The sequence below is a fragment of the Cyrtonyx montezumae genome, unplaced genomic scaffold, assembly GCF_038088225.1.
Source record: "Cyrtonyx montezumae isolate F1298 unplaced genomic scaffold, pur_monq_1.0 scaffold_23, whole genome shotgun sequence".
Lineage (NCBI taxonomy): Eukaryota > Metazoa > Chordata > Aves > Galliformes > Odontophoridae > Cyrtonyx > Cyrtonyx montezumae.
This window is the reverse complement of record NW_027071970.1, coordinates 4453435-4472578: the sequence shown is the minus strand read 5'-3', so window position 1 is coordinate 4472578 and position 19144 is coordinate 4453435. Positions and strand designations below refer to the sequence as shown.

Sequence of the window (19144 nt, the reverse complement as noted above, 5' to 3'; positions counted from 1 at the left end):
AACCAATTCCAGCCCTGCTGTAAGTAGTGTTTTGGGCCCAAGCCATGCTGATCAGCAGGATGCAGAGGAGACATTCCACCCTTTGCAAGGGAATTCTGTGCTATTGGCAGCTGCAGAAGCAAGAGATAAAGCATGGCTTGAAACAGTCTGGTTAAACCTAGCAGCTGTGGGACTGGTGCTCATTCCTCCATATGCACTTGGCTGCTTTGCCATAGAAACTTCCCCATGGAGAACTGGCTGTGAATAAATACATGCAAATTCAAATTTTGAGGTCTTGGCTTAGGAAAGCAGCAGTGCCTCTTGGATCAGCTCTAATAGCTGTGGACAAATGCTCACAGCACATCCAGCTGTTCCCTGTCTGCTCCCAATGGCACTGACAGGTGGAGGACTCCAACAGCAGTGTTTATGTAGCCCAGGAGCTGGGAAACACCCCAGTGCACTGCCACAGGGAGACACAAACCAGAGAGGAGAGCAACCCAAACGAGCCTTTCCTTGCACAGAATGAGAAAGCTCAAGGCTCTCGAAGGGGATTAAAGGGATGAACTGCTGGTACAAGTCTCCTCATGGCTACTTACCTAGAGGGACCAGCTTTGTTGTCCTGCTAAATCAGGGGATGCCTGCCTTGCATTGGGCCCATCCCCTACTAGGTAGGGCAGCAGGAGAGACAGACCCCTGCCATGCTGAATACTCTCCTCAGCACCATACTTTCTGCTGCTGGGCTATAACTTCAGCTGCACAAATCAGCACACACCTCATGACCAATCTCATGCACCAGGCCAACTGCCATTATTTCACAGGTTAGCCGTCTCCCTATGCTCTCCATGCAGGATGCAAACAGGAGTTTCCTACCTGGCCCAGCAGCCTCCTGCATGCTTCCAGTGCTGAGGGAGATGGGCACCTGCAGCAAGCAGTCAGCTAGGGCTCTGTGTGGGGTGAGGCAGGCAGCCTGCAAAGACCTGCCACAGCCTTGCACAAATGTGGGGACACTGAGCAGCACCACAGGTAAATAAGGCCACTGGTGCCAGATGGCAGAAGGAGAAAGGATAGACCAAAACTTTTCAGAGTCTCAATCAGAAATACACTTGCTCTCTCCTTCCCTAGCTGGACAACACCTTCCTCACTCGTTTGTCCTACATTTTATACCAACACTAACTTCAAAACATGGAGGAATTGCCTTAGAAAGCTCCAGGTAACAAGAATCTCAGCAGAGGGGTCATCACAAGCCTCCTGCCTCCCTGTGACTCCATCTAATAAACTGTTTTGTCCAGGTAAGGATGCAAGCACAGCTGGAAACATGGGCTTGTCTGACCTATTTTTATTTCAAACACTTCAGAAGCTGTTAAGGGCTTTCCTTCCCTCACTGACAAAGCTCTTTTTTTCAACCTATAATTCACTTCTCATGATGAGTACTCCAACAGTAACTGAGTTCGCACTCTTTGGGAAGAATGACAGGCTCCTTAGTGGACAGTTGCTGATAATGGTACCAAAGTTCACAGTTTCCTGCAATGAAAGCAAGCAAAAGAACATTCAACATTTGCCTCTCTAGGCTGATCATCCTGACCACCATCAGACACTTCCTGCACTTACTGAGGATTATTCCTCCCCATCCATTTTTGAAGCAATATTCCCCAGGTTGGATACAATGATGGGAAGCATTTGGAAAGTAATCTAACAACTGTGTGGGCTTCATTCAAGAAGCGTAAGTCCCCTGAAACATAAGAAGTCTTGGTAAGACAAAATAAACAGAAAAAAGCATTCCCTTTACCAGCAGCAGTCCATGGGTCTCCATATCAGCTGAGTGGAGCTTTGTTCTCGCTCCCATGAAAACTTTTGGTTTGTTGAACCAAGTTTGGTGTGCATGCTTTTATTTGAACTCTCTTGTAACTGATAACCTTGTCCTTTGTTGTGCAGAACCCCAGGTTCACCTGGCAGAGATAACCCCGGTGTTAGCAGGGCCCAGCCCAGGAACCCTGTCTGGAACAGGCAGACAGGGCTAGAGAGGACAGTATGTGCTGGTGCCAGAACCAAACGCACATTTTACCAACTTTTTTGGGCAGATGGTTTTGTTTTTCAAAAGCTGCAGTTGAAAGAATGAGATGGAGGATACCAAGGGATGGCTCTGACGTGCCACCAGATCCTCTGAGGCTGGAGCTGCCCTCCTCTGCATCTCAGCCCTGGTCACATCCATCCCTCAACTCTGAAACGGAGTACTTTGTGGAGGACTGCCCTGTACCTGTGCAAAAAAGACTCTTGCCTGCTCTTCCTGCTGTCCCTCACCAAGCAGAAACAAACCCAGGCTTCATACACACAATCTCTAAGCACACTGCCCCACTGCAGGGAGAACAGGACAGGCATTTTGCCACTCTGGTTTCAGCATCAGGATTGGGGTAGGGCTTGGTGCATCTGAAAAAGAAGCACTGGAAACACTGAAAGCAAGGCAAGAAGTGAGGGCTGCCAGAGCCCTCTCTGTGCACAGCCCTAGCCAGAGGCTTCAGCACATCCTGCAACACAAATCTCTGCCTAGGGTTAAGATTAGTCTTCATGTACTTGCAGTCAAATTCTTATATGAAAAACTCTAATGAGCTCCCTGGAGCTTCATCCACTTGCTCTGTGTCAAATGTGGCTTATTAACTAGAAAAAGTTTGTAGCAAAAAGACAAAACAAAGAGATCTCATCTTAATGAATACCCAGAGAAAAGAAGAAAGCAGCATTTCCTCTACGTGCATTCAATTCTGCTTTCCCAAACCACAGCACTGCAGCCAAGCTGTCCTCAAAAGCAAGAGGTGAGGGTTGCAGCCAAGATGATGCACTCCTCCCTGGCTCTGGAGGGGCCTCTGAGGGGCAGCTTTTTACAGTGCTCTTCAAAGAGGTATGATATTGGCTGATAACTGAGCTCTGTGAAGGGAAAAAAAAACCAAACCCAAAACCCTGCTGTAGAGCTATTTTAGAGATATTTGAGATGTAGAAAGGAGCTTATTCAATTGTGAAGCAGCAAACAACAACACCTTTTTTAGCTACAGAACAGTCAGTCTCCACAGTTCATGTCTGTCCCTCAGGTGGATGAAGTTAGAGGAAAAAAAAAACTAAAACAAAAACCTATTCATCTTGCCATCCACTTCACAGCTTAGAGAGCAGTAAAAACATCAGTGAGCGATTTAAAATGCCACCACATGAACGTATGCACTGTCACACTCTCAGCTGCACGGCGTACTGCCAGACCCCACCAACATCCCCTCTCCCCAAAAAGCCCAAATACAACAACCCTGCCAACTCCTATCAGGAAATGACAAGTGTTTTCCACATTAATTACCAGTGTTAATTGCACTTAACACATTCAAAACAGGGAAACGAAGCCAATGCACATTTCTGTTGCTGAAGTCTGTTCTCTTCTGCCAGGTGGGGTAGAGAAAGAGGCTTCTTCCCCTGAAAACAGAACCAAGTCTCTTGAAAGGAGGGTTATGAATAAGAACAATCCTCTAATCATCATCTTTGGTTGTACCAGGACTGCAAAGTGAACTGCAAGGTGCTTCCAGCACAGTATCCAAGAATATCTGATCAGTGATTTATCTACCTTGCAAGGCAAGAAATACAGTTGTCTTGACAAGCAGCTTACCTATAAACCTTTAGAATACAGGCAGAGCAACTTGAATATCATGAGAAGCACCAAATGCAACAAGCACTAAGCTTACAGTTCAGTAGTAGGCTGATGCAAGAGTACTCAGAGACCATCACTTCTGTGTCCTGTATCAAAGCCCTGCAGATGCATCTTGCTGGGATAATCCAGCAGTCAGAGCATTCACTGGGCCTCTGCAGAATTTGTCCCTGAGATCCAGGGACACTGAATCTCTCTGTGGTTCAATTTCCCCTTGTGAAATGTAAGGTGACAATCTCTCTATTCCCTGTAACAGTTTTGCTTAAGAAACACCACCACCAGCACACCCCCCCAACATGAAAGCCTGTGTGTGGTCAGGCACCGCACAGCATGGAGCCATGAAGAAACTAAAGGGCCACTTTTACAAAGCACACCACCTCCCCACAGATTCAGGCGCTCCCTTTGCCTCCCCTTGCAACCAGCACTGTTGTTATTCCCTCCAACTGCTCTGTTTCACTCTCCATCAACATCTGAGGCATAGTGGGACAAACTGTGACCAGTTTTGCCTCACAAGCAGCAGTTTGCTCTGGGGTGGATGTAGCAGTATCTTCCCTATGAACTGAGAGCAGAGCAAGCCCCCACCCAGAAAACAGATTTTCAGTCTCGAGGCAAAAAAAACCCCACAAAACAAACAAAAAACAACAAACCCACAACCCAACCAAAAAAAAAAAAAAACCCCAAAAAAACCCCAAACCCCACAATAGTAGTGTTTTGCTTTTTTTTTTTCCTGCCATTCTTTTCATTTCTCCCAGCATAACTACACATCTTCTGGATACAATCTGTTTCTTTGCCAGGGCTGCAACGTTCTCCCCTGAATTAATGATGCTGGAAGACCTCCACTTTTCATAGGCTCCTATTTGACAGTCTCTGCTGAGCAGCAGGGGACTGCACAATGCTCTCTTATGCAATGACTAGCCCAGTGCCAGGAATAATAGCCTAATAGGAACAACCAATTCGCACACAAAACCTGAATACTTTTCCCATTAAACATCTAAATTAGGTGGAGTAAAAACACCCCAAACTTCCTGGCCATATAGTACACTAGTCTCCACAGAGTTAAGTAGTGCTATACTCTATTATAGTCTTTGAGGAACAGCTAGAATGAGTGGAGGAGGGCAGCATTTCCCTATTCATTTACCTTCAAGGTATGCTGGACACTACAAGGAAACATTATTACAGGACCAGGCAAAAACAGGATGCCTGAAGCAGTTAAAATGCAACTTGATCTGGCTATACACTTGCAGAAAAGTGTAAGTTTTGGTAGCTCAGGCACCAGGAGGCTGTGATCATACAGTAGCTCTTCTGACCACAGTGTGAACTGTGCACAAACAGATTAGGTGGAGAGAAATACCACCTTACTTGCAAAGCAATCTACAGCACACACTGCAGAATTCAAGGCACACGGTTTCCAATGTAGTGGATCTGTATTTCCTCACAAAGAAGCACTGAGAGCAGAACAGCCCCATCAAGTCAGTATTATCTACTGAAAGGGGAAAGACCAGCCCTTACTGTCTGAGATCAGTTTAGATGCAAAAATGCACAAATCCAGATTTCAATTTTGCCTTTGTGAGCAGAGAAACATCAAAGAACTCGGGGAGAACCCTTCCTCCATCTTAGCCCACGGCTGAGAAACATGTAACCCAATTCCTGGTACTTGTTTGCAGAACTCCACCTTTTGCTAAATTCCCAAATCATTACTCCTCTGGGATGTGAATCTTCCTCCCTTATTCACATTACAATGCCAAAAAGAAACAGGACATCTCTACTCTGAGTGAAAGCTCACTATGAAGCTTTAAGCAGCCATGAGATACAGTACAGTTACCCTGACTACCAGCAGCAGGAACTCACATCTTCCACTCCGTTCAGCCCTTCTATAGAAGAGGTTTTCTGTAGGGCCTTGGAGATCTCGGGGCCACATCCCTATATTGCACCTTCACACTCACACAGGGAAGAGGTTGAGAGGCTTTTGCTTCTCCTAGTTTTGAGATTTGGTATAGAAGTTTTGTTACCCCAGAGAACAGTGCTTCTACAATGTAAATCAGACTAAGAGACACCACAGCCTGCCACTCACCTCACCTATGGAGCATCCCTTCCCAGTCTCTCTGGGACAGCTGAAGACAAATATAGCTTTGGGTTCAAATGGAAGTTAGACACATCTGAAAAGCAGAATGGCACACATGAGGGATGAAAGCACCTGGTCAGTGAGGAAGAGCCCCTCAGTTCTGTGCAAAGCTATTTTGTCAAATGATTACTTTCTCCAAACATTTAACTCTTTGCTGCTGTTATTGGTGTTCCCTCTGTTTTTGTACAGGAGTGCAACTTCACTTTTCACTTGGGAATAACAGGTGAATTTCTACCTGGCTGCAGCACAGCTTCTCTGTCCCATGAGAAGACCTCAAAGGCATCTACACTGATTATATTAAAGCCTCACTCCAGTAACAGTCTCTATCTATCCCCAGCATCCTCCATCCCAGACAGAGCTCCTGAACTGCTGAAGAAGAGGAATCTGTACACCTACCAATGTACACATACCTGGTTGGCCAAGTGTGAGGGAAACACACAGCACCAAGCCAAAATAACCTGTGTGACTATGAAACCAGCACTCAGGGAGAAAGGAAATTAAGCTCAGTGCTTTGATGCTAGAGTTTTTAAGAGCGTTGTGCTGATGGAATTTACAGCAGAAGTTACATTCATTGCATTTTCTCCTTCTAGAGTGGTCTGGTTTCCTGTATTTCATTACCAACAGAGCCATCTAGTGGATAACATTTGTTAGAATGAAGTCTGGATTTATCACACTGTAAGAACACACAGGATCTTCAGAGCAGCCTGCATATGTAGTCAAAGTTTAAGCAATGACATCAAAGCAACACTTGTCTGAAGTTTTGTGCTGGTAGGACCAGAAGTCAAGACATTTTAACACTAATTCCCAGTATCTTTCTTTCTGAAGAGGTGAGTGTTTCATCCCAGACTCAGCCTCAACCTGAATTCATAATACAAAGAAAAAAAAAGTGCAGCAAAGCAATTCTCACTATTAGTGCCCAGCCTTTACAGGGTAAGACCCCCAGAAGGGTCACAGCAAGGTAACTTCTTTGTTTAAACTACCAGTACACTTCTTGCCTTCCCTGCTACTAAACAAGGTAACAGTAACCACCTTAGGCACCCATGGTACACATCAGCCACAGCCATAACAAAAATAACCCTTTCTTCAACAGAGCTTGCCATCCTTCAGCACACCCCATCCTACAGTAGGTTATATTGATGGCCATTTATTGTGGCACTAATCAATCTCAGGTTTTAATCAGGTGTTTGCCTTGGGAAAACAAGGCAGTTCCAGCTGCCAGAGATGCATCCAATAAAATCCTGCAGCAGATAACTTGCCTCAAGTTACACTGAAAATATAATTCTGTGCCATCCCTATTTTACCTGCTGACAGTAACTCCAGTGGAGAAAAATCTCAGCCTAGGCTAGCAACACAAATCTGATGTATTAAAAGGGATAAAAACCAATCAACACAGAAAGAAGGCATGTAGGCATAATCCTATCTGCTAGTGAAACTGATGTTGCTAGATTGCAACACCTGAGGCAAATGAAGGCAGTGGCTGCAAACAGAACACACCCAGTCTTAACCTACTACCCCACGTCCAGAGATCCCAGGTGCTAATCAGTACAACTACTACAAGCAGGCTGTTAAATGTTTATGATGAAGCTCCTGGCACAGCAATAGGATGGAATATTTTTGTGTTAGAAATGGGCTTCAGCTGCATGTTGACTTTCAGAGGATCCTCCTCAGAACTGTCTTGCAAAGTTCAGTAGCATTTATGGAGGCATGGGAAGGAAATCCTGTGAAAATAACAGATGTCTTCTCTCCCACGTAAGAGCTGGAACTAAGCTGATTATTAGAGCTCCACAAACAACTCTTTCAACTAGTTATTAGAAAGGCTGCACTCTGCAGCTCGAACACTGCAGTTCCACCTGCCAGTACCTCACACAGAGGGAAGGTCCTGATCAGCTGCTGTAAGCCAGGAGTCTGCTGAGTGACACTGGATTCAAGGTGCACACTTCAACAAGAAAATATTAAACATCACTACCAAATCCTTCAGGTGCTCACTTGAATATGAATACAGCTCACGTGCCATGTTTTAAAGCAGTTTTTTGTGGAAACCATCTTGTCCTTTGGATGATGGGTCCCTCACCTCAGCACAAGAAGGCAGTAAAATCCCTACAATTAAACCAAAGCACATCACAAGCACATTTTACAGATACTTCTAATGCAAATACTTAGGATTGCTACTAACCCCACTCCTCCCCTCCCCTCCAAAAAAGTTCAGATCACTAGAAAACCCCTGCTAACCAAACACTGCTTTATTTACAGACAATCCAACAAATGAGTACATGAGCTCAACTTCCATGTCTGCACACAGGGGGTCTTTACACAGCAGAGCAGAAAAGCAGGACTCATTCATACATGGACAGACTGCATGGAAGTATACAATTAGGTACAAGAGAGTTCAATTTAAATATTCCAACCATTAATGTCAGTAAGACAGTTAACGTGGTACTTCAAGCAAAAATAAGCTAAAGCTACAACCAAACTTGGTCTCCTACAGATGAGCTTGTAAACTATGTGACCATGTTTAGATGTTAATGAAAGCTAAACTCAAGGCTAAGTTTTGTTCAAAAGGTTAGCCTACCTAATGGATAACCATTTCTGTCACAATTTTCCCCAGACATCTTTTAGATTCATAAGAAATACTTATTCAGGCTTAAATGGCCTGTCTACCAAATATTAGTTGAGTTTTCCTAATTAACAGTTTTCCCTGCATCCAAAGAGAAAAATAAGGAATATAAGCTGAATGTACAGCTTTGAAGATGAACCTGTATTTATTGTAGATCCATATGAAGCTTCTCTAGAAGCTGCCTCAGTTATGAAATAGCAGATGCTAACACAACTTTAAAACAATGTTTAAAAATTCTTCATCGAGAATGCCTTCTAATTCTTTAGAGGGTGAGTAACAGCAGTATTAAACAAAAAGGAAGCAAGATAATCTTTGAAACTCAATGCATCACACAAAAAAAAAATACCAACAAGTCAAATCCAGATAGGTCCACTGTTTTCTGGACAGTGTACTTAAAAAAAATAAACAGTCTACAATTTCTTTGCCAGCTACAGAAAGAAGCCAGAACTCTAATGTGCCTAAGAGGAGTCCTGTCATATAACAGCAGACAAGGTTTTGTCGGAAACATTTATTAAACAGAAGTTACCAATGCACATGTAGACAAGTTAAGAGCCCCTCTAATAAAAAAAGCTTATCGGTCAAAGCCGAAATTATCTTCGCTTCTGGAAGATGTTGCCACGACCCATACCACGGCCTCTTCCTCTTGCAGCCACTGAAGAAAGAAAACATCAGGGATGACATGAATTTGACACAAATTTCAATGTATCACAGCAAATGTCAAACCAAGTATCAATAGCTCTGTCTCGTCCTTAGAAGCATGGAAGCTAAGCTACAGTATGAGGTTCAGGAAGTGATAAAATAAGTAGAAGTTTTCTGTGAGAACAACTCCAGCCAACAGCTACACAGCTTTGCTATTTATAACAGATACAGAATGCATTAAGAGCTGTAAAATATTAACCACGCTTTTGTTCCCATTCTAATCCGCATGAATTTGGAGCCAGTGAGATTTAAGATCTCCTGCTCTTCACAGAACTGTGACAGCTCACCACGTTTTGTCAGACATCCTCCTCCACACAGCCTTACAGCATCTGCTAGAGTTAACCAAGGGCTTCACAGCCCATGATTATTTCTCTACCTTGTTGTAAAGAGACTGTCCACATGAGAAAGGTACAAATGAGGAATGAGAAATGTTAGAAAAATAGTTAACAGTTACTGATTTGAAGTAGGTTAAGTACTAACCTGCTATTTTAATATATACCATTTTTAAAGCTTAACAAGAACACAGATCCTTCCTTGGGAAGCCCAAACAGCTGCATTTACCAGAAAAACAACACTGAAGTTTTATCTAACCCTAGCAAGGCCACTCACTATTCCTGAGCTATCTGCAATATCAGTACTGTGCACCAAGCAGTCTGAGTCTCGACTGCCATCACTCATTCAGCTTCTGACAGCTCATGTTTGCTTGGCATTATGGATGAAAGCTTCTCAGTTCCTGTACAGCAAAGTGAGAGGTAAGGAAAGAACACCAGACCACAGACACATTGTACTCACCCTGAGCTTTGAGAATAGCTGCTTTTCCTCGGCCAGCTCCAGACCCCTGGTTCTTATTCTTCATGCTCTTTAGCATAGGAGCATTCTTCAGCATATCTGGTAAAATTAGAAACCTTATCTTGCTGCCTCTGATGTACACCTGCTCAAGCTGTGCCACTCGCCCATCTCTGTATGTCACCGTTATGTTGGACATCTGGAAAGTAAAGATCAGACAGGGGTCTCAGAGGCCTTAAACATAGTTTTGGATTCCCACTACTCTTGCTTGTGGAATATAGGTCCAGGATTCAGGTAACTAACTCAAAACCCTCCCAGACATACTGCCTTCTCAACTGCTGTTGTGACACAAAGTATCTATGATCGTTTAAACACATTCCTAAGCCTGCTATAATTTAAGGAAACTCACTATTTTCCCCCTTCTCCTCACTTGCTTAATTTCTTTTATTAGTTTTGTTTTCTTATTAAAATAGTTTCAAGTCCTAGCTATTAAAGAAACATTTTGATTTCAGCAATGACTTGCACAGTCAATCAAAATTAAGCCTCTTGCAATGCCTCAAAGTCATTTAAATTAAGCACAGCTCTAAGTTCATAAATCAGTTATCAAGTTGAGAGACAAGCAAAGAACTCCTGCAGAAAAAGCGTTCTCAGAAGAAAATCTTAATAGGAACGCACAATCCTGCCCTGAATACAGAAATAATTCCCACCCTCTTTGGCGTGCTCAGTAATCTGCAGTTCATTTCATTACTGCAAGTGCATGGAGCAGAAGGGTTTTATTTATTCCTAAAAGCAATAGCCTTCAAATCGAGCTGTCAGACTTCACATGACCACTTCCAGGCTCAGATGGGATGGATTTCCTCCCACCCATCTTGAGCTGCACACCTGACAATTCATGTTGTCTTCAGCCTCAATGAGCTTGCCGCGGTACACCTCCCCAGTGTTGGTCTCACAGGTCACGATGTGGCCTTCTGCCTCGTGCAGGACTTTGATGGGCACTCCGATGGACATGGCTGCAGCGCCGTGGCTCTACACCTGGGACAAGGAGAAAAAGACAACAAAAAAATGGAAGCAACCAACAAGACGGTTTGCAGTTGGGCTCACGCTGCAGGAGGCGATCTTCTCTCTCGTCACAACGCGCTGCAGCACACCCGCAGCCCTCACTGCTCCTCCTGACGCTACGCAGCGCAGCGCTCCCCACGCACGGCCCGGCCCCAACGCTCACCCCTCGGCCTGCCCCACGGCCCGGCCCCCTCAGGCCGCAACCGCCGCGCTCGGGGCTCTGCCCACCGCCCTGAGCAGCCGAGAGCACACAGCCACGGCCCTGAGCAACTCCCCGCCGGCACTCACCTCCCGCCAAGCGCCCACAGCCGCGCACAAACCCTAATGGCCTCCGCCTTCCCGCCGTGCACCGCGCCCCGGAAGGGGAAGTGCGCGGCGCCGATCCTCTTCCGCCCCCGCCCCTCCAGGCCGCGGCGCCTTATCGCCACGGTTCCGCCGCGCTCTCGGCCCCGCGGGGGGCGGCTCGCTCCCGCCGCCCCCTCCCTCCTCAGCCCCGAGCGGCCGCCTCGGGGTCCGCTCCCTCCGCAGCCGGGAGGAGCCGACGCCGCACCAGGGCATGCCGCGGCCCCGGGCCCGGCGGTGAGGGGGCGGCCGCTGCTATGAGGAGCCCCCGGGAGCCGGGGGAGCCCCCTCCGCAGGAAGGTCAGTGCAGCTCCGGCCCGGGGAGCGCGGGGCCTCGTGTCGGCTTGTGTATAGCTGCGGCGGACGGAGCTGACAGCTGCGCGGGGGGCGGGGAGCCGGGCAGCGCCGGCCGGGCTGTTAGTGTCGGAGCCATCGCTCCGCAGTGAGCGCTGGAGGTGTCAGAGGGCCCTGGATGCTGACGGGAAGGGGAGCGGATCGTAACGCTTACAGACCCGCTTCAAGCGGGATCTGGGGGTCTGTTTTGCAGCCTCCCAAAGAAAATCTGCATTGCTTACAAGGACTGAGTGCGCCAATGGGTGTGCCAGCTTTTCAAGTTTGGACTGAAAACTGTTCTTTCAGTGGCGTGACTGAAAGAACACAGCGCGTTGGCTCGCTGCTGCAGCAAGCTGTAACCCTGCAAGAAAGCAGTTTAAAATTGCAAAACTGTATCTGTGAAGCTTTACAAATAAAACAGCATCGAAACCACTCCAGTCCCCAGGATGTTGGGTGCGTTTTATCCCCATCTGGAAACGTAGCTGACCTTGTGTCAGCAAAGGTTTTCAAGGGTCTGTCCAGATCGAAGGTAAGGTTGTTGGGAAAGGCCTTGTATGATTAACTCACTTGGATTGATGGTGAAGTAGCAATGCCAGGCAGAAATACTTCAGTCTATCAAACAGTGTGGGCTTTTCTGAAACTACAAAGGATATCCGAGGGATGAATTACTCAAATTGCAGAACTTGAAGGAGATTGGGTTTAGTGCCTTTTCCTTTGTCCTTTTACAAAAGGCCAAATGGTGTCATTTGTGAGCTGTCACAATAAGGAAGCAGACATAGCAGTGGAAGAGGCTCAAATCCATACTGCTTGTGAGAAATCACTGCCTAGAGATCATGGTTGTGTCTGTTTTCTACCTGTTTGACTTTTTGTGGCATAGGATACAGAACTGAGAACAGGCTGACGTGGAATGGTGAAGTACAGGAAAACATTCCCACATAATGACTGACAGCTTTTGCATTTTACTCACTTGGGGTGTTTTCACTGCAGCTGAATGTGTGCAGCTGAAAGTGCCCATCATTCAGCAGCTGTATCACTGGGACTGCGGGCTGGCCTGCTCCAGGATGGTGCTACAGTAAGTGCTGTTTTCATTGGAAGGGGTGGGAAATCCCAGCCCAGGGTGTAGGGAACCAACGTCCAGGGAGATGAGGTGTGTTGGAGCTGCTGTGAATTTTACTGAGCCTTACAAAAGCACATATCCCTGAAATATCCCTGAATATCCCTGGAGAATTACTGCTACCAGGGCCTAGCAAAAATATGAGCTAAGACAAACTTAAGACCTTGTGAATAATAGTTTTGATTGATCAGCACTGAGCTACCAACAGTGCAGTTGGCATGCTTAAGCCAATAAGAAGTTATTCCTCTTCCCTGTTATTACAATTCAGAACTGGTATTTACCACAGCAAGTCACATAATTCCTTTCTATACTATCATGTGATGGGAAGGTTTATCCCAGTTTATGAGTATACTGTGTCCTGCTGAGCCCCCAGTCTGTGGGGTGAATGGTTTTTGTTCTGGGAGTTGTTTCAACTTCACAGCTATGCACTATATTGCCATCTCTTTTTTTTTTTTTTCTTTTTTCTTTTTTTTTGAACCTGTAGCTGTCCTGCTGAACTCCTCTTTCCTTCCACAGAGGAACATGAGCTTAGGTGCAGGAGAAATACCTATTTAGATGTCCACTTAGTAGATATGAAGGAGAAGATTTTCATTTCTCTCCATCCCTTCTGCCAAGACGTTAGTCCGTGTGCTGGTAATTCCCATCTTGACTTCTGTAACCTCTGCCTCTTCATTCCCTTTAACCTCTTTGCCACACCAGTCTGTCCCAAACTCAGCATTCAAGATTAATCTTCTCACCTTGCTGATCTGACCTTCTTTGCCCTGCTTCCTCAATTCTACTTTCTTTTTTTTTTGCATTTAATTCATTTTGTTTTGATCTCCAGAACTCTGTAACTGCCCTTCCCCACCCGTTTGCAAGCTTTCTTCAGACTTCATCTCCCTCTTACTGCCTTTTTGTGTCATCAGTGATTAAGACAAGCTTCCTTTGAATATTTATCAACTTCCTTTACAGTTCCTCCTTTTGAAATTCATCTGTTGCTTGAAGCAGGTTTTAGTCCTTAATGCTGCTTTCTGCATTTGCTCTATTAACCTGGTGTACATAGATTGTAAGCCCTTCAGGATAGTTCTATATTTGCTCAGTGTAACTTGCCTACTGTCCAGCATCCTGTATACTTCTAGCTCTATAAAGCAGTTGAGATACCTGTACATTTCCAATAAGAAAAGTCAGAAATAAGTCCAGTTATGTATTCTTTACTTCCTTCCCTTAACTTTGTGGCTCATTTGTGGGTTGTTTTATGGTTATTTCTTAGCCAAGCCCATTGTTTCAGTTTTTCTGTCCTGTGATGTGGAGGTTTGGGCTACAGAACATACTGTGTTCCTGCTAAGATCTGTGCTTCCCTTCCCCTGCCTCTACTAATACCATAGGTACCTGGATCATTTGGACAATGATGAATTTCAGAAAGCCATCCAAGAGCTCCGGTTAACAAAGAGTATCTGGACTATTGACCTGGCCTATCTAATGCGGCACTTTGGTGTTAAGCATAAGTTTTGCACCCAGACACTTGGAGTGGACAAGGGCTACAAAAATCAGGTTAGTATTCTCATCTACTGGGAAAAGGCAGGCAGTTTTAAAAGGGACCCTTGTGCATCATGCTAAAATACCTCTGCTGTCTTACTGACAGTTAGCCCGGAAACAAGGTCTGACTGTTGCCCAGACTGGTATGGATCAGTTCCAAAGCAGAAACTAGATATGTTCACATCTTTGTTTACATATTTGATTCCATCATATAAAGTTTTTTGTTTTGTTTTTTTAAAAAGTTTTCATGTAGCGTTCATGAAAAGTTACAGACTATTCAACAGCCTTGGAGACTGAAGGCCTCTACCTGCCTACAGAACAGGCACAGCCTGGGCAGCAGCAGTGCTAGCTTCCAACTTTCCCTACCACCATGACTCAGCCTGGAGGAACCACCTCTAGAGGTGAGAGACCAGCTCAGCCTCTGTGTCTGTGTGAGCTTGGCCTCTTCAAGTTTGCTAGTGAGCACCTACAGCAGCTATAGCTTTTGTGATGCAGCCTCCTGCCTGGTACAAACCAGAGAGACTTCCTTCATGTTGGCAGCTGAATAGCCACTGCTTGGAAATTACAACAATAAGTGGCCAGGAGTGAAATTAAACTGATAATTTAGAGCAAGTAATCTTATTAGCAGTGAACTGAGGGAGTGAGAGCTTTTATCTCCTAGTCAAACATATGCAGGGCCTTGTTAGCAGAAAAATGGTGAATTGCCTAAGGTAAACATCATTCCAGTTCACAACTTTTGCCATCTCCAGTCATTTTACAGGAAGCACTTTGACACAGAAGAGAATCGGGTGAATCAGCTCTTTGCACAAGCCAAAGCCTCCAAGGTGCTGGTGGAGAAGTGGTAAGCTTATTGTTCCTCTCCTTTCTTGTTGGAGACTCAGGGTCCCAAGGTTCCTGGAGTGACTGAGCTAAACTGGTGAAAGACAGGCTGAAATGAGACCTTCAGCCTTTTTGTGAATTAGCCTTTTTATGAAATGTCTTGAAAGAATGGACATAAAGACTTAACAGTGAAGTCTGAGGAGCACCAACGATGATAGGGTGATTTGAAAATGCTGACAGGAGTTGACTGTTACATACTGAATTTGATTTTCCATTAAGATTATCCAGTAGGGAATGCTTTCCATGCTTTAATTGGGCATTGTTAAGTACTGCTGTAATATGTTTGTAGACACACAGCCCATTGCTCCTAGTGCCATGCAGAGAGTATAGGTCTCTTCCTAGACAGAAGCACAAAGTAAGACTGGCATATGAGCCTTTGCCAAGGGGAGGATGAAATAAGGAACCTCAATGAAAGAACTGTAAACCCAGGAGAGGAGGAAAAAGGTGTATAACAACTGTTTCACAACTGACAGTGATACTCCAGATGGGAAATAACTAAGTGTCCATGTTCAGTTCAAGTTGCATCCCTTTTTGTAGTGAAGCTGATTTCAGATCTTTGTTGTCAAAGCGAGCTGAATGTTAAGAAAAGGAAAGAGGGAACAGGGCAGCCTGTAGCAGGGCATTCTCTGACTGCTACAGTGCAACTTTTATTTAACAGAATAGTTGAGTATCCTTTTTAACATACACAGAAGTGTGTATGGTACCACCTGTTAACTAGAGCTGCGTCAGAAGGGACAGTCAGTCCACCTTGCTCTCAAGGATCACATCCTTGATCAAGGCAGGGACAGAGTCAGTATCTACCTGTGCAGTACTGAGCTTGGGGCATCAAAGAGGAGAAGCAACACTGGAAATATTAAAAAGCACGAGTTCCGTTAGGTATGACATGCAGCCCTACATCTGAAACATGTCACAGAGATGGGTTCTAATGCATACACAGTGAAGGACAGCTTTTAACAAATGAGATTTTAGGTTATGTTTCATTAATACTTTTTCTCTGTAGGAGGTGCTATAGAAACACAGACACAAAAGAAACAGATATGCACCTTCCAGCTGCAGGACTGCACTGTTTGTGACAGAAACTAATTTGGGCATGTATTAAGTTAGTATACAATCTTTAACTATCAAGTCCTAATGGCAGGATGGAACACTTCAGATTTTCCCACAAGTCTCTCCAGTTATTAAATTGCCAGCTCCTTTAATACTCTTCTCCCAGACATGAGATACATTCAGAGATTATACTTCTAGTATTGCAGAATCCAGTGCTGTTGCTCTGCACTTGAAAAACAGCAGTGAGATCAAAAGACCTTGAATTTGATCAGGCTTTGTCTGTAGCAAACCCTGGAGGTTTTAACTTCATTGAAAACATGTGACTTTCTTAAACTTTTAAATAAATGTCTGATTTTTTTTATTTTTTTTCCCCACAGCACAGTAACAGTTCAAGACATCCAAAAACACCTGTCCCAGGGTCACATAGCCATTGTCCTAGTGAATGCAGTGCTGTTGCTGTGTGATCTTTGCTCGAGTCCTGTCAAATACTGCTGCTTCCTACCCATTGGACAGAAGTGCTTCTGCAGGAATCCTGACTACCAGGGCCATTTCATTGTGTTATGTGGCTACAACACAGCCTCAGGGAGTATTTACTACAACAACCCTGCCTATGCTGACAGTGAGTAGCCTGCTCCTCTTGGGTAAACTCTCAACCACCTCATTACTGACATTTCCATAATGCAAAGCCACACTCGTGTGGAATTCCCATTTTAACGTGCACGTATTTCAAGCATCACCGACCAGTTTGTCAGAATAGGTTTTGTTACGTTCATTAAATTAGTGCAGCAATCTGTTCTGTGATTTCCTTGAGGCACTGAAGTGCACATTCTAGCAAACTCAGAGAGGTCTGAGAGGTGCAAGGTGACCAATACCTATTCACAGCATTACTTCTGTGACCACTGCCTTTGAGATGAGAAGATAAACTTCAGCGAGTAAAGCTGTAACGTAAGCTGATAAATCTAGTCAATATATTAGTTACTTTCCTCTGCAGAGTCTGCTAGACCCAGAATAAGAGCCCCTCACAAGCATCTTCTGAATTTCTGCCAACACTTTGTTCCTCTTTTACAGGGACATGCTGCACCAGCATCAGAAACTTTGAAGAAGCCAGGAGAAGTTATGGCACAGATGAGGATATCCTGTTCATCTACACAGACAGCTGACACCCACAGCTGTTACTTCTGGTCCTTTCTGGTGCAGCCTGCATGGCAGCTGGCTGCTTGTCTCAGGACACCCCCTGCAGTGACCTTGCTCCTGAACTGCAGTGGGATCTTAAACAAGGGAGGCTTTATAGACATTAATAGGACTATAATGCAATGCTGTCTTTACCTTTTTATTCTGGATGAAATATCTGATTTTGCAATGTATGTCATAGGTTTTCTTTTTTCCCTCATTTTTAACACTGCACATTTGACTGCAGTTTAGAAACACAGTCCCAAAGCCTGTTCACTTTGAGCTTATTTTCAGACTGTATGCATGAGGAAAAAAAGCACCACGTTTATGAACTCCAACACTTGGTAATGGATGCATAGGTTTAGGTAAACAAAAGCAGAAAAGAAAAACAACCTGTTTCACTCTCTTTCAAAGCTGATCTTCATCCTACGTCCAAGGATCTGAGGTTCAGCGGGGTATTATGAAACAAAGAAATACAATGCTAAACCACCACTTCCAATGCTGGAAATGCCTTGTTGGCTAATCAGTATTATAGGAGTGAAACATTTACTTGAGAAAACTTCCCATACACAAAATTCAACTCACAGAGTTTTAGCATTTATAATACCACTGGATTAAGTTTGGAATAGCAGTTACTGGGATTGTTCCCTTGCACTGCAATCTCCATCTCTTGTGGCTAAATGTTCTCAGATGCCTGTCTGCAGCTCTGTATTACCCCTAGAAGTTGAAGTAAGCATATTTTATTTGGACCTAGGAGACTTCACTGCACTTTGCAAAATCCTCTACACGTTATGGCACCCGTATGTGCCATTTTCTGATGCACCCAATCTAAATATGCATTTATTGAGCAAATACAGAAATCATCCACACACTAATGGTGTATGTTTTGTGTGTAAATCTTAATTGACAAGAGAGACTAGATTGTAACTAAAATGCTGAATCATATTTTGAGCCAAACTTTCCTATTTGTGCTCATTTAACGAGCTTCTAAGAAGAGCTTGAACCAATTAAGAAGACAGGGAGTGCAAGCTGCTTTGCTACAGTAAAAAAAAAAGACAAAATACAGCTGTGTTTGGATTAAGTGAGAGTTCGTTCAAACATTTTCAAGTGAAATTGTTGGTAGCCCATTCATAATCCTGTCATATATTACCAGGGTTTAGTGACTGTGCTGAGGAGCAGTGTTGAAGTGTAGAAATAGCCAGCTACTTCAGATTTGGCCATCAAGCTTCTGACAGGTAGGTAAAACTCTTAGTACTCACGTACAGCTGGCCAAAGTTTGTTTTGGACTTAAGGCAGAGATCTCCCAGCTTTGGCATGGCTTTAGGAAAATAACTGTTCAAGTTTTGGAACCGTGTGGAGTAACAATAAAAGGATGTTGTTATTTAGTGGGGGAAATACTTTCAGCATGAGAAAATTTCTAAGAGAAATCATGTTTTACCATTGCTGACTTACTGCAAAGTATCTGGAAAGCATGCAGTCAGTATGCATAGTAAAATCAAAAGCACTCCTGTGTACAGAAGCTAAAAAACAGCAATGTAAGTGTAAAATGCAGTAGCCTGAAAAGTTCTGAACAAAAAGTACACGATAAGAAGCTCTCAGTGTATCTGATCCTGTTTGTCAGAGGTGAAGCTGGACTACACTGGGGCAGCTGTCCATGCAAAATGAGTGACAACTGGGATGTATCTGTGAGAGCAGTACCACTGAGTTAGCAGCAACCCAGAAAATGATCAGAGTACAAAGCCTGCAGTGCATAACACCTTCTGATCCCTCCAGCATCAGTCAACAGCTGGCTGCTGGTTGTGGAAATTTTAT

At 44.5% G+C, this 19144-nt stretch overlaps 2 protein-coding genes across 4 annotated transcripts; one reads left to right on the top strand and one right to left on the bottom strand.

The window, feature by feature from the left end:
* Nucleotides 1–8881: 8881 nt before the first annotated feature.
* Nucleotides 8882–11311, bottom strand: SNRPD3 (small nuclear ribonucleoprotein D3 polypeptide). 2 transcript variants are annotated; one of them, XM_065738661.1, is made up of 4 exons: nt 11239–11311; nt 10756–10905; nt 9880–10072; nt 8882–9040 (listed from the first exon to the last, which is right to left on the bottom strand). In XM_065738661.1, exons 2-4 carry the CDS (start codon nt 10879–10881, stop codon nt 8979–8981), a joined length of 381 nt encoding a protein of 126 aa, XP_065594733.1. In that variant the 5' UTR covers nt 10882–10905; nt 11239–11311; the 3' UTR covers nt 8882–8978. The 2 variants fall into 2 exon arrangements, with proteins under 2 accessions (XP_065594733.1, XP_065594734.1); XM_065738662.1 differs by lacking the exon at nt 11239–11311 and adding an exon at nt 11221–11236.
* Nucleotides 11312–11467: 156 nt separating this feature from the next.
* GUCD1 (guanylyl cyclase domain containing 1) lies at nt 11468–18564 on the top strand. 2 transcript variants are annotated; one of them, XM_065738932.1, is made up of 6 exons: nt 11468–11574; nt 12595–12679; nt 14086–14251; nt 14986–15077; nt 16540–16781; nt 17231–18564. In XM_065738932.1, the coding sequence occupies exons 1-6, from the start codon at nt 11532–11534 to the stop codon at nt 17320–17322; spliced, it is 720 nt and encodes a 239-aa protein (XP_065595004.1). In that variant the 5' UTR covers nt 11468–11531; the 3' UTR covers nt 17323–18564. The 2 variants fall into 2 exon arrangements, with proteins under 2 accessions (XP_065595004.1, XP_065595003.1); XM_065738931.1 differs by lacking the exon at nt 11468–11574 and having other exon boundaries at nt 12459–12679.
* The last annotated feature ends 580 nt before the right edge of the window (nt 18565–19144 follow it).